Source organism: Xenopus laevis, chromosome 2S, assembly GCF_017654675.1.
Source record: "Xenopus laevis strain J_2021 chromosome 2S, Xenopus_laevis_v10.1, whole genome shotgun sequence".
NCBI classification, from domain to species: domain Eukaryota; kingdom Metazoa; phylum Chordata; class Amphibia; order Anura; family Pipidae; genus Xenopus; species Xenopus laevis.
Window position 1 is genome coordinate 136,013,041 of NC_054374.1, and position 15,051 is coordinate 136,028,091.

Below are 15,051 nucleotides of genomic sequence, written 5' to 3' on the forward strand. Positions count from 1 at the left end.
ATTAATATTAAACATCTTTTTGAATTACACCTGAATACTTAAAATAAAAAAATGGAACACTAAATTGTAAACTGAATACATTGGTGTCAATATTACCAAGTCTTTGAGACCACAGAGCTGTTATTTGCTCTCATTCTCATAGTTTCACTCTATGAATTCCATAAATTAGGGCCTGGTTGCAACACTTCACGAGGGAGATGATTTTGGGCAATTGGCTCTTGTGAATGATGCCCCAAGAGCTGCTACTATAGTCTTGCGAGAAGACAACTGCCATTTTCTACGTGTGGACAAGCATGATTTTAATCGGATTCTTCGGGTATGTATCTTAGTCTTCTAACTATATTAAATAATTGATTGCATGATATATTGGGTCATTCATAGTTCTTTGCATGTTCGTATTTCTGCTGAATACCCAAATCTCACTAAACTGCATGATCTTACCCAAAGGATGTAGAAGCTAACACAGTACGACTAAAAGAACATGGGAAAGTGGTTTTGGTTCTGGAGAAGAATCCACAGATATCAACTGGGAGCAACCTCCAAACTCCTGGGGCCTCCAACCAAAAGTAGGTACATCTGATTATAGATTCACTAGTTTCCATTTACAGAGAACAATTCATTTGTTTACATAATAACGTTTTGAGATTTTATAAAAATATAAGTTAAATGTTTGCACTAAATAGGTATTTTATAAAATAGCCATAGTGTGAGCAGATATGGCACTGCCTCCTGTACCTCATATATTGTATACATTACATTGTACAATTGAATGCAAGGGTATTATATACCAACAAGCAGTTTCATGACTTTGTAAAGATACTACTGAGTTGACTTATTATGCTGCTATATTTCAGAGCAGAGTAGGAATTGCATAAAATCAATAAGTAGCATTGCACTCCACAGGTCTTAAAAAAACTTTATTTGAAAATAACATTCAATGACCTTCCTCAGTGAAGGCTGAAACGTTGAACCATTTAATTACAATAGCCCCATCTAATCAAACATACAAATAAATAATTATCCTATATACAAAAGAGGACTTATCCCCCTATCCCGTTGCACTGTGGAAAATTAGACACAATGTATTACAGTAAAAAGCAATATTTATTAATAACCATGCTAGTGAAACAAATTAAAACATATTTAAAAAAAAAAAAATACAAATAAATAAAATACAAGTTAAAGGCTAGGCAACTGGTGATTAGAGGAGAGGGCAATAAGAGAGCAGATGATAAAGGCTCATGGCAGAGAACAGAACTGGCTGAAGGAATAGGGTAGCAAAAACATATAAAGAGTAGAAAGAAGCAGGACAGGTAACAAGATCTGGAAGACAGGATACAAGGGAAGCAGAATAAAAAAGAGTGAAAGACAGAAAAATATATAAAGTGTAGAAGATAAAATAAATGTCACAAGTATTATAAATATATTTTATTAACTTAATCTCTTTTCACTGAAGATATTATGTTTGCTGGTGATACATAAGATTTTCCATTAGAGAGATTGCTCTGAGAAGGTTTTGGGTGGTTGAAAAATAGCCCTGGGAGCCACAAGGCTGCTAGTGATGTGCGGTAGAGCCATTCTTTTGTTTCATCTTACCAGAGCTGCAAACATCAGGGCCATAGTATATTTATCAGGCTTGAAACGTGACAGTATTTGTAAATATTTTGTTTGTTTGGGCATGGCTATACAGTTCCTTTGTGGCAGGTACTTGTACCCTCTCCAGTTGCTGTATTCCAACCACTCAATGGTGTGCACCAAACCAGTGCAATTTAAAGCACAGTGAAATAGATTGGCTTGCATGATTAACACAGGAAAAGAGAAAATTAATTGCATCGTAATTAATGTACTATCAAAGCATGAACATTGGGAATATTAGGGGGCACATTTACTAAGGGTCGAATATCCATAGTTAATTAACCCTGGATATTCGACCATCGAAGTTAAATCCTTCGACTTCGAATATCGAAGTCGAAGGATTTACCGCAATTCCTTTGAATCGAACAATTTGAAGGATTTTAATCCATCGATCGAATGATTTTCATTCGATAAGAAATTGCCTAGAAAGCCTATGGGGACCTTCCCCATAGGCTAACATTGGTGCTCGGTAGGTTTTAGGTGGTGAAGTAGGTGGTCGAAGGTTTTTTAAAAGAGACAGTACTTCGACTATCGAATGGTCGAAAAGTCGAACGATTTTTAGTTTGAATCGTTCGATTCGAAGTCGTAGTCAAAGATCAAAGTAGCCAAAAAAATACTCAGAAATTCGAAGTATTTTTTTATTCTAATCCTTCACTCAAGCTAAGTAAATGTGCTCTAGGTATATTGGGTCATTAACAATGTTGGGGGAAGGTGTAAAGTGCATAAAAAACAGCCATAAAGCATACCAGTATTTAGCATTTTGCCCCTATGATATTCTATGTTGCATTTGCTGAATTGATGACAAATAGTTACAACCATGGGCCAGGTTAATTTCAGGAAGAAAAAGTTATCTCATGATTTATCACTTGAAAACTCATGGACAAGATTCAATTTGAGGAGAAAAAAAACTTTTCTCCTTATTCAGATCCAGTTTTTCCCATTTGTTTGAATTGAATTGCATCTCAAATTGAATCTCATCCATGATAAACCTTTTTCTGAGTTGAAACTGGCCCCATGTATGCAAGTCGCTTTTGCCATCCCTGTATAATACACTGGTGACACATAGGCATTGGATACAAGGTGCAAAGTTACCCTTGCATGTGCCATTGCTACAGACTTAAATGCTCTATACAGGGACCCTGAAGACTACAATTTTGTGCACATGGAAAATCAGCCCTATTGTGTTTATATATGACCTCTCCTAAATATAATGCTTGGTTCTCAGTGTACAAAGGGACCTTCCTGGTACTCTTTCACTATATATGCAAAATAATTTTCAAGCAAGTACAAGAGGGGAAGAAACACTACACATAGCCCCTTTTTTATCAACATATTTTTCTATTGATTTTATTGGATTTCTATATATAAATATAATCTCTTACAAACAGTATAACCATGTTAATAACACTGTACAAAAACAACCCATTAAGTCCTCATGTGAAGGGTTGTCTGCAAGTATAAAATTTTTTCCTTTAATACTTTCTAGGTACACTGTCATGTCTGGGACATCTGATAAAATCCTGGAACACTTACTAGAGACTATGAAGCTAGATTCATACTCAGGAGGTATGTAGATCTGTCTTGGATGCTATTTCTATTGTAGTTTTCAACAAAGAAAATGAATAAAGTGGAACCAGCCTCCCCATTGTGACGCTCCTGCTTTCTGTTATTGCTCAGCAATTTTCCAACCTTCATTTTTTTTTTAAATGATACTCTTTTATGGATTAAACCTCTGCCAGTAATGATATTGATTAAGTGTCAAAATAACCTGAGCTTTTTCTTCTCTGGTTTTCTCACAGACTCCTTTGCAGGTGATTTCCTCTTGACTCACAGTATATTCATGCCAACAGCCCAGCTGTGCCAAGCTTTGCTGCACCAATATCCTTTCACTGGAAATCTTTTATTACTATAGATTATTATAGCCCATAACACAGTGAGATCCATCCTAGTCTATGCTGCATTTAGGTAATAACCTGTTACCTATCCAGTATAGCTCTTCATCTGTTGTAGCCATTCAAGAACCTCTTCCAACTACAACTTATTAGCTCCTTGTATCCAGTGAAATTGTGATGGCATGCTGACTGCTGTCTTTAAACAGTAGCGGTGTGGAATCTAGTTTCAGTATACATCACTGCCTATAACTTGATGTGTCTTTGGAATTATTCTTAACATTACATAAAGTAGACATTCATGGAGTTGTCTGATACCCCTCCCTGACACACTCAGGTTCACTTTTAGTGCATATGTAAAGAAGCAGACCAATTGCAGATTTTTACATCTAAAATTTAAACTATTTAATCTGTCTTTATAGGAAACAGAAACTTTCCTAGTTACCTAAGCCTTCACACACTTTTTCAGCCAGTAATATATGGCTATAGGCTTCTCATGCGTTTAGCTTAAATGTTCAAAACAGCCCCGTTTGACGGTAGCCCATATAAACTAGTTTTTGCGCAGGAAAACTATAATGTTTTATCATGGAATCAAATGACCCTTAACAGCCACTTAGGTTCAACGTGGAGCAATCAGAAGTGAATGAGCCAGAAAAGGCAACCTATTCTCTTCAGAAGCAGCAGAACATCCTGCACCTTGTTAGCCTGTGGGTTTCTCTGTATGGGAGGTTACTGGAGGCTGAACCAAGTGCCAAGAGCTTTCTAGATGTACGTGACCACTGTAGACCTATTACACTGAGCATCCCTTCTTCTTCTGTAAAATTTCTATTGAAAGTGCAGCAATGTTACTGTGGTGTTTATACAAATGGCCTGTAGATGTCCCTGTGCCCAGACTTATACCGTGCATACTTCCTGTCAGCTTAAAAGTGAAAGTGAAAGATACTGTTGTGTAATGCCTGCATGAGCCTGCTAATAAAGCACTGTTATACTCTACTCATCCTCGGCTACCAAAACATAACACTTACCAATTCATCTGGTTACTAAGTTTATTGCAGTATGTGTGCTTAGATTTATGTTAATTTATTTGTGTGTTTAACAACAGATGTGCTGTGCAATCGTCTTAAATCAGTCAGTGGAAATGTCCAAGGCAACCACCTTTATGTATGATACTTACATAGGAGGCAACATATAGAATTAGGGATATCATACAATAATGGGCATATTAAACCTTTCTTGAAGTATTTTACTTTCGCTTTGATGTTGTTTGCCAAGACTCATATTGTGTGCTCATGCCCTCTAGTGGGTGCTCATGTTGTTGTTCTCTGAGCATATGGTTTCTAATCACAATCCAATACATAGTATTATGACCTATTATTTATGTTATGCAACATCCTGGAATGAACCCAACTGTTTTTCACAGAAACTTTCAGAACATGTTAGCAGAGATACACGTCTCCTTGCCTTTTGTAGAGAGAATCTTCAGGATAGGCGGAAAACCAGAACGTAAGTGGCACACAGCTTTGTGTTTGAATATGATTCCATCCAGTCTATAAAATGTAAGCTTAGATGCCTACTGATATGCCTACAAACAGTGCCTTGAGAAATCAGAGAATTTCTCCCACTCCCTTCGAAATCCAAGCAGATTCTCACTTGGATAACATTCTTCTAACTTTTTTGGAATAAGTTCCAGGATATCCTTCTAGAATGGTGATAACTAACCAGTGGCTTGTAAGCAACATGATGCTCACCAACCCCTTGGCTGTTGCTCAAAGTGGCCTCAAAGCAGGTGCTTATTTTTGAATTCCTGGTGTGGAGGCAAGTTTTGGTTGCATAACCCAGATGTACTGCCAAATTGAGCATCCTTTAAACTGCACCTCCACATAGGGGCTACCAAATAGCTAAACACACCCTTATTGGCATCCCCAGGAATTTTTTTTCATGCTTTTATTGCTCCCCAAATCATTTTAAAATTGAATATGGCTCACTGGTTAAAAACTGTTTGAAACCTCTGTTCTAGTGTTTGCCAAAGGTGAGGGCAATATATAGGACTTGTGTTGGAAATATCATTTGCCAATTATTTATTCAAAAAATAAATGGCAATTTCTCATTTTTTTCCAGTAATCAAGCACTAATTGAAAAGTGTTTTATCTTTCCATGAACTCCCCCTCCCTCTCCAAACATGGGAATTTGTAGATAATGAGCTGTGTGTAAACGAACCCTTCTTTCTCTGAACTGCCACCTTTGTTAGGGTTTGAGATAAGGAGTAACTCAATATACAGAAGACTTATCTGTCGACCGGTAAATTGTTTTACTACCTATTTCTCTGCAAACAGTGATTTGGCAGAACCAGGATGTACAACAGGACAATGGAAAATGACAATTGTTCTGTTTTGTTGTTTAGTTCAAGAAATAAACCATAGATCTTTTTTAATTTAAACAACAGTAAAAAGGTGTATTCAGCACAAGTCATATTCATTCAACTCATTTATAACAACATGAGTTTAATGTGGCAAAATTTGCTAGAAAGGGATTGCCCAATATACTGTATTACTAAATGCTAAAGGGCAATTAAGGAGTTTTTGTTGCTGATTATGGTTCATTGGTTATTAAATGATCTTGTATAAACAAAGCTGTACTGCACCCAGCAGTCTGTTCTGTAAGGTGGGTGTGAACAGAAAAGTAGCCGAACAACACAAGCTGGTGTAGCGGGGATCTCCCCTGCACGTTTATTAAGTCAAGTCATGTCTGATGAAGGGGGCACGCCCCCGAAAACGTTACATCACTTGACTTAATAAACGTGCAGGGGAGATCCCCGCTACACCAGCTTGTGTTGTTCGGCTACTTTTCTGTTCAGATAAGATTGGGAGAGGTGCCGACCCCTCCAGCCAACACCAGGCATCGACTACCAGGAGAGACTTTGGGGAAACTAGGTAAATTTACTTGCTACCTGTAAGGTGGGTGTACCAGCTTTAAATCTGGCAAGTTACTTTAACCATTGACTGTATGCTATTTTCCAATGTCTTACTATTGTAAAAGGTGCTCTAATTTTCTAGCAACCCACGGCAAGTTAATTAAACATGGAGTGGGTGTAAATTGCCATTAGGTAAACTGGGGAAAAGGGGTTAGGATTATCATACATAAAGCAGAAGTTTGCTAAATAGGGTCTGTAGAGGGCACAGGGTCCATTGTACACAGAAGAAAGTGGCATGTCTGTTTATACAAAAGAGCTATTTGTATATCACAACAAGTGCCTAGTGATGTCATCAATTATAATATGATAATATAATATGATGTAATTTGTGTCACATAACACAATGAAACTCGAATTGTTAAAAATAATGTACCCCCTGTTGTAAAATGTAATTACAGTATATTAGAAGTAACCTCATGACCTGTATAAAAGAACACTCATGGTCTCTAGCTTGGTGTCTTTGTATGTTTATTGGAACTCCTTGGTGACTTCTAATATCCTTAGATTTTACAAAAACAAGTGCATAATTTACTGTTCTTGCTAGTAAATCTGTAAATGGGTATATTTTACAAATTTTTCCGTTTTTATTACCTTTCCTGCAGATTGGAAGTGTGCAATGGGAATCACTCTCCCCAAATAAAGGTACACTACTTGTAGGAAAAAGAGCAATGCTTTATAAGTTATAACTACGTAAATAAAGTTTAATAATAGTAAAAGTGGTGCCATTAGTCAAATACAGGAGTCCTCTGCACTCCATTATCAATATATTTAAGACAGAGACATTTTGTACATACTGCTAAGATGGCCAACTACGTCAAAGTCATCCCATATCTGGCCAGTCCTACGCTCAATTTTCATCTGATTCATTAAGAATTCAATTGCTTGTATTTTGTGGTCACAGCCTCATTGCACCCCCGCCTAATGTTTTTATTAGTGGTGAGCACAACTTTCCCTTGTTTGTTATAGTTTATACAGGAGCAGTGACCAGCTCCATGTTGTAGCTCCCACCCTTCCCAGCTATAGTCAGGTGATCCCACTGGTGTCTAATAAAAGGGCAGCCAAGTTTGGGAGTTTTACTTTGAAAGCAGCAAGTAAGTTGCAGGTAAAACTTAGTCCCTTTGTAAAATGTATAATGAAGCAATAGAATTCTTAATGAATCAGATGAAAATTGTGCATAGGACTGGCCAGATATGGGATGACTTTGACGTAGTTGGCCAGCTTAAATATATTGCAATATATGGACAAACAATCCCTGTTTTGTTTAAAGGGTAAGACATTTTTCAGTAGCAGTATGCACAAAATGTCTCTGTCTTAAATATATTGATAATGGGTTGAGTGCAGAGGAATCTTGTATTTGTCTATATGTATTTTGTGGTCAGACCCTCATTGCACCGCCACCTAATGGTTTTAAAAATAGTGGTGAGCACAACTTTCCCTTGTTTGCCATTAGTCAAGCCACAGACTGTATGCCACTATGAATATTACTAGGCCACCTTTAGACCTCATACCATCCACACAACACCTTATTTACACATATGCTGCACAGAATAGCCTCAAGGGCAATACAGTGTCCATCAGATATAGTCTCCTTACTGTGTGACACCAGGATATATTTTGGTTATTAGTCAGTTTGCTACTTTTCTATGACGCTGCATTTGTTTTACTAGATTAACAGCTATGGGAACCTTTTTTCCAATCTGGAGGAGGATGTATCCAGCAACACATATACTATCCGAGCTGGTGACAAAGGTAGGGCAAAAACCATTCTTATTGCCTCAGAAAGTAAACTACATTTTTGTGTTTCAGCTTTAAAGGAAACAAATTAATGTAAAATGATTTTGCAATTTACATTACTTATTTGTTTTAGCTTTTCAAGATATTCTTAATTTTACACTGCTACAATGAGATTGAAACTACAGCACCGAACACAATAGACTGACAAGCAGTTTTTGTTTGGTTGCATTATAGATGCATTATCTTGAAAAACAGATTTCAAAGCAGAATTCTGCTGGATGAGTGCTATTAACTGATGCATTTTGTAAAAAAAAAGTTTTCCCATGACAGGAATTGTTTTTCTATCATACTTATTAGCTCCCATGTAATTAGCTCAGTTACTTTTAAAAGAGATAACGAATACTCGGTATAATTATTTTGCCATCGACATGGATCTATGCTTGGTTAACTACCATCAGTTACTGTATATGGCAGGTTCTGAAAATAACAGCAGAATATGTAGAAGGGCTTATCTTTATTACTATTTATGCAAGGCTGGTTATTAGATGCTTCTTGTTCCAGTGCCTTACGATATTTATCGACCGGACCACTCATGTATCACTACAATGCTGCCTGTTAATGCCTCTGTGCAAGAGGTGATATCGTCATTAGCAACAAAGAATGGATATAACAGAGATCATATCATAGTCAAAGTAAACTCAAGTGGAGGTAGGTATGGAAATGTTCTCTTTGAGGCTGGATTACATTATCCTTATCTTGGTTGATTAACTTGGCATGAGAATCAACCGAGGAAGCCGACAAGTGCTAAGAAAATGTTTATTTCGCCATGGTGCCATAGACTGGTGGAGGCTTTCAGCCTGGCTCCTCGTTCACTCCCATGAACTCTTAGTGGCCATTTGGGCTGTATGCGGATTCAACCCCTCTTTAAATGTCCAACATTGATTTTACACATTTAAAACAGGTCTGTGACTGACCCATGATATCCTAAAGGATTTCCTGAATGATTTTTGGCAAATCGCACACCACGTTTCAATACCCACCTAGTTCTAATAAATATGAGATTATACAGCGGAGAGACAAAGACAATTCTAACAAAAGCTGGACACAGAAGTATCATGGGTTTTTGCGAGAGCTGGCCTGTAACACTTGATTGTTATTCTAGCACACCAACGAAAAAAAATCTTGAAACTTTTTGATCAGCTAAATTTCAAATTAACCTGCAAAAGACAGGATTTGTTGTTATTAGTCCCGTGAGGATAAGTTATTTATTTTCAGTACCTCTGAATGACTGGGACTCCCCCCGTTTAACGATGTAAAACTATGGACCTGGTAAAGACAGAGAGCAAGTCTAATCTCCGCATATCTGTCTGTACTTCTTTCTTTGGCAGAAAGGGTCTGTCTGAAACATGAGGACACTGGTGTATTCACATCTCTGGGGCTCAATGAAAGACTTTTCATCTGCTATACTCATGAATTGAACAATGTGGTGAGTGAAATGTATAAAACAATGGGCCACTGGGCAAGAAAATTTATTAAATTCTGCTGCACATGAACTGTGTACACAGGCAGGACCAGACTGGCAATCTGTGGATTCTGGCAAATGCTGGATGGGCTGCTGTAAGATGCCATAGACATTCACTATTTACTGGGACTGTGGGGCTATTTGGGCCTGTTTTGACTCTCAGTCCAGACCTGCATACGGGCCTACTAATGAAACTGTATATAAAGATTTACTACAGAAAATAGTGGAAAAAATCCGTTGCGATCCCTGAAATCTTCCATTAAATAAAAGTGGTGTATAAGAAATGGGGGCATATTTTTATGCCATTTTTGTACATGGCTTTATAACAGGCTCATTTGGCTGCATCATTTTTTATTCAAACATACTTTTGCATTTTTTTAATTAACAGGTATAATTGTGGGGCAGATTATTAGCATACTAAAATATTTTTTTCACCATTTGTTACCAAGTTACACTTCAGGCATTTACCATTAATAGTGCAGAACATCATTTCGGATGAGCCCAAGTTGCCTATTTCAAGCAAAGGGCAATTTTTTTCCCACATTATTAAATAAATAAATAAAAAAGCTTGCAAGTGTTTGACCCATGGACAGGACTGGACTGGGAGTCAAAATAGGCCCTGCCATTCCAAGTTCGCAGAGGCCCAAACAGCCCCCTACCAACCCACTCTATGGTAACTTTCTATGGAACCATACAGCAGCCCCTCTGGCATTTGCCAGAACCCACAGATTGCCAGTCCGGGCCTGCCCATGGAATATATAGTGGTTATTGTCAGCTTAAAGCTCTTGAACAATTTGAACGAGTTGGGAGAAATGGGAGAAGCTTTGGTATATAGGTTTCTGGTTAAAAGTTACTATCACGAACGATAAAACTAAAAAAAAAATAAGTGAGCGATTTATGGCAGAAAAGAGCTTATATTTTTTTAATGGCACAGTTTCCCCTTAATTTACGGACATACCACCAGTGCCGAAATGAATACATATAATCACAGAATGTCTTGTACGCCTCTTACAGACCATCCTCCCTGAACAACTGGGACCAAACACAAGCAGCTTTGATATACTGGAACTGATCAGCTCCAAGGACCTTGCACACCAGATGACAGATAATGACTGGAACTTGTTTAAGAGCATTCACCAGGTACGTTCTAGGATTTTGAGACCTACCTTAGACAATGCAAAAATGGGGGCAGTCTTCAGGCTTCAAACATTTTAGAGCTTTGGCCTCAATTAATAACATTTTAACAATTTACAGGGGAAGATCTGGCAGTCATACAACATGCATGCATTCTAACATTCCCTTATGGATTGCGCATGAGTATGTAACACAAGAATGCTTCATCCATATTTCAGGTGGAATTGATTTATCACACCTTTGGGAAGCAGAGGTTCCGTAATGCGACTACTGCAAACCTTGAGAGGTTCATGAGGCGCTTCAATGAAGTTCAGTTCTGGGTGGCGACTGAAGTGTGTCTGTGCCAGGAGGAGGAGCGGAGAGCACAGCTTCTGAAAAAGTTCATCAAACTGGCAGCCTAGTAAGTGACTGTTCCTTGTAAAACTCCCTCGCACCAGAAGGCTCATATATGAATGCAGTGTTTTTTCACCAAATTTCCAGCGTTATATCGGTCGCACAATGAGCTTTGTCTAGAGCAATGGTGTTCAGTGCACCAAAACAGGTGCCTTGCATTTTTCTGTGAATAAGGTTGCAGTTGCATTTGTATCACAATGCCCAGTGGCAATTCCAGGGTTGTGTGCATCCTTGGCCAGTATATTGGTCTGGTTAGCAGCTGTGGTTTCTTAATAATAGTAATAGCAATAATAGTAATAACTAAGGTTAATAAGCTCAAGGTGTATGATACCATGCAAAATTTTGCAGATGACTTAAAGCAACTGCAAAGAATATGGAAATGATCGGTGGGGGGGGGGCATTATTTGGAAAAAAAAAACATGTAAGATGGTCCAGGTTTTGCACTTTATACTTTGCATCCCTTAGTAAACCTAAAGAGGTTATGTAATAAAAGACAGTTTGCTCAGGAGCAGTAACCCATAGGAACCAATCAACAAGTAGGATTTACTGGTCATCTGTTAAAAAGCAAACATCTTATTGGTTGCTATGGGTTACTGCTACGGGGGAACTTAGTGCATTTTTTTACAGGGGTTACTCCTTTTTATTAGTACATGTGATCTAATTCCCAGTCCTGGTGCAGTTCACACTTGTTAACAAAGTGCAGTTAAACAGTTTATTTTGTCATCTACTTCATACATTTCCCCAAGTGTTCAGATGTTTTAAATGCTCTTTGGTACTGATAGATCTGGAAGAACTGGCAGTTGGACAGGTTAAAATAGAGTTCTAAGGTTGAACTTGATGGACGTGTGTCTTTTTTCAAACTAACTTAATATGTTACTATATATGTGTAAAGTTTTAAGCTGTTTCTGTTCATTTTTCATAGGTTGATGGGAATTTTGGTTTAGCAGCATAATTACCTTAGCATCTTGTTCACTTAAACTGCTGCCATCTTACCGTATTTATTTCTGTCATTCAGCCTCAAAGAACAGAAAAATCTGAACTCATTCTTTGCGGTGATGTTCGGTCTCAGTAACACAGCCGTCAGCCGCTTGTCCAGAACCTGGCAAGTAAGTAGTCGAATGATCCCACATTTTTCATATCACTTTAAGATTTCATTTGCCCCACTCATCAGCATTTTTTAAAACACTCAAATGGGCTTAATGTGCACTAAACAGCCATAGGCTCAGCTACGATTTCTCATTAGAAATGAAGCTATGAGACAAGAGATTTGATAGATATTTTTTTTTTCCTATTAGAAACTGCCAAACAAAATCAGGAAACTCTATTCAATATTTGAGAGGCTCATGGTAAGTACATTTGGAATCATTATTTATACCTCCATTAATGTTTAGTAATTAATTATTATAGGCTATTGGCATTAGTAATGAATTCTTCAGATGTCAGCCAGCTCAGATGGGTTAGAAACTGAAATACAAGCAGCCAATCTAATAATTTACACCTTAGAAAAAGTGCTTGTCCTCTTGTGGTTACATACTGAGTAACATGTTCTTTGTTGTGTTTTTCTTAATATAATGTCTATAGGGATACATTTGTAAACATTGACTTTGTTGCAGCTCAGCGTGAATATATTTACTTAAATAATGTAATGTCATTCTTAGGACCCCTCATGGAACCACCGATCTTACAGACTTGCTGTAGCAAAACTAAGTGCCCCCCTGATCCCATTTCTTCCACTCATCCTTAAAGGTAAAAGAGAGAGAAATTCTGCATGCACACTTTACATTGTGTTTAAACTTTATTGCTAATGTGCATAGCAGGACAGATGAGTATACTGTTAACTCTTTAGCACTGTTTACCTAATAACATGTATGACTGACTGTGACAAACACACCCTACTCCAGGTTTAAGTGGTAAGTAATACCTGTCCTCCAGGATTGCCCTTAAGTAATTCTGGTTGAGCCAAGTGGCTGTATGTAAAAGAGTATTGTGTCAGACACACCTGTTAGGTGAACAGGTTCCACCCCTTGAAGATCATAAATTGAAAGCCTGAACCAAGTGTAACAATCCTTTTAATGCAGCAAACAAAGGAATAATGATATGTGAATCCTACACTCTACACCAGGGATCCCCAACCTTTAGAACCCGTGAGCAACATTCAGAAGTAAAAGGAGTTGGGGAGCAACACTAGTATGAAAAATGTTTTTGGGGTGCCAAATAAGGGCTGTGATTGGCCATTTAATAGCCCCTATGGGGATTGTCAACCAACATTGAGGCTCTGTTTTGCAGTACAACTGGTTTATATGCAACTAAAACTTGCCTCCAAGCCTGGAATTCAAAAATAATCACCTGCTTTGATGCCACTGGGAGCAACATCCAAGGGGTTGGAGAGCAACATGTTGCTCGCGAGCTACTGGTTGGGGATCACTGCTCTACACCCTAATCAGGAAGATGATGAGCAGCATGAGTTTAATTGGCAAAAAAATATTCAAATGACTAAGATAAAGTGGAAGGATGAAAGCTTTAAAAGGTTAAAGGTATGGGCTTAAAAAGGGATTAAAATTCAGCTCTTGAATCCACATGAGGTCAATAGCTTTGAACTAACAAAGCCCTAAGTAGGCACTAGCAAATACTGAAGTGGAACAAGTTATGCTGGTAACACTAGGAAATAAGGAACGCGCTTCTCTCAATCCTAAACTGAGGGTCATTAAAGGGGTTATTTATAAGTCCGAATGCACATTAAAAATTAAAAAATAAAAAAAAAAATTTACTATAAAATGTGAATTTTTAGTGCAGAAAAAAACTTACATTTCTCAAGATTTATTATACTCCGAGGATGGAAAAAGTCCAAATCCGAAAATCCGGCATCTCAGACCTACCGAAGTTGTTTATACTGTAAGTCAGAGGGACAGGTCCCTATCCTATTGGGAAGTTTCTGTGGTCTGCGCTGGAATTAGCCCGAAAATCTGACTATTTTGGACTTTTCGGGGAAAAATCCAAAAAATTCAGGCTTTTCAGGAAAAAGCCCAACAGTGGCTTGTGAGCGGCATGTTGCTGTCCAATTGCTTGGATGTTGCTCCCAGTGGCCTCAAAGCAGGTGCTTGTTTTTGAATTCCTGGCTTGGGGGCATGTTTTGGTTGTATAAAAACCAGGTGTACTGCCAAACAAAGCCTCCCATAAGCCAATTACAGCCCATAATTGGCACCCCAGGAACTTTTTTCATAATTGTGTTACTCCCGAACTCTTTTTACATTTGAATGTGGCTCACGGGTGAAAAAGGTTGGGGACATAAGGAGCAGTGAGTGTCCCCTCAAGCCGCCATAGCCAGAACAAGATATGACAATTATAACTAATGACACAAAAAAAACATTTATTCATGGCAGTAATGTATTGTTAACAAGGAATGACTGTACAGTATATAATGGTAACAAACATGGAACTTTGTATTTTGTTCCTTGGAGATTTCTAATGTTCTTCACAAATGAGGCATGTTTTATATTCATTGAAAATGATTGTTTTACAGACCTCACTTTCTTACACGAAGGAAATAGAAGCACGTTGGACAACCTTGTAAACTTTGAGAAAATGGTGAGTTAGTAACATAATAAAATATTCTTACTTTCATTTTATTTTTCTTATAATACCTGTAACCCCAGTAATAATGTTAAAATATTTTCTTTGGCTTATGGCACATGCAGCAGTTTCTCCACCAAACCTCAAACCTCAGATTCAGCCTTCCTTCAGACCATATTTGTGTGTATTAACAGGACTGGAAT

General features: G+C 37.8%; 1 protein-coding gene across 1 annotated transcript in view; it reads left to right on the forward strand.

The window, feature by feature from the left end:
* The window catches only part of LOC108709885 (rap guanine nucleotide exchange factor 3), a 49,786-nt gene that overhangs the window by 30,528 nt on the left and 4,207 nt on the right, over positions 1 to 15,051 (forward strand). Inside the window, exons 9-24 of the mRNA XM_018250118.2 lie at positions 170 to 316; positions 448 to 566; positions 3,122 to 3,201; positions 3,435 to 3,513; positions 4,142 to 4,292; positions 4,945 to 5,027; positions 7,098 to 7,137; positions 8,163 to 8,244; positions 8,791 to 8,937; positions 9,618 to 9,715; positions 10,766 to 10,891; positions 11,104 to 11,285; positions 12,294 to 12,384; positions 12,574 to 12,624; positions 12,937 to 13,024; positions 14,799 to 14,863. Coding sequence (XP_018105607.1) covers positions 170 to 316; positions 448 to 566; positions 3,122 to 3,201; positions 3,435 to 3,513; positions 4,142 to 4,292; positions 4,945 to 5,027; positions 7,098 to 7,137; positions 8,163 to 8,244; positions 8,791 to 8,937; positions 9,618 to 9,715; positions 10,766 to 10,891; positions 11,104 to 11,285; positions 12,294 to 12,384; positions 12,574 to 12,624; positions 12,937 to 13,024; positions 14,799 to 14,863 — 1,629 coding nt within the window. The remainder of the gene's footprint in view (positions 1 to 169; positions 317 to 447; positions 567 to 3,121; positions 3,202 to 3,434; positions 3,514 to 4,141; positions 4,293 to 4,944; positions 5,028 to 7,097; positions 7,138 to 8,162; positions 8,245 to 8,790; positions 8,938 to 9,617; positions 9,716 to 10,765; positions 10,892 to 11,103; positions 11,286 to 12,293; positions 12,385 to 12,573; positions 12,625 to 12,936; positions 13,025 to 14,798; positions 14,864 to 15,051) is intronic.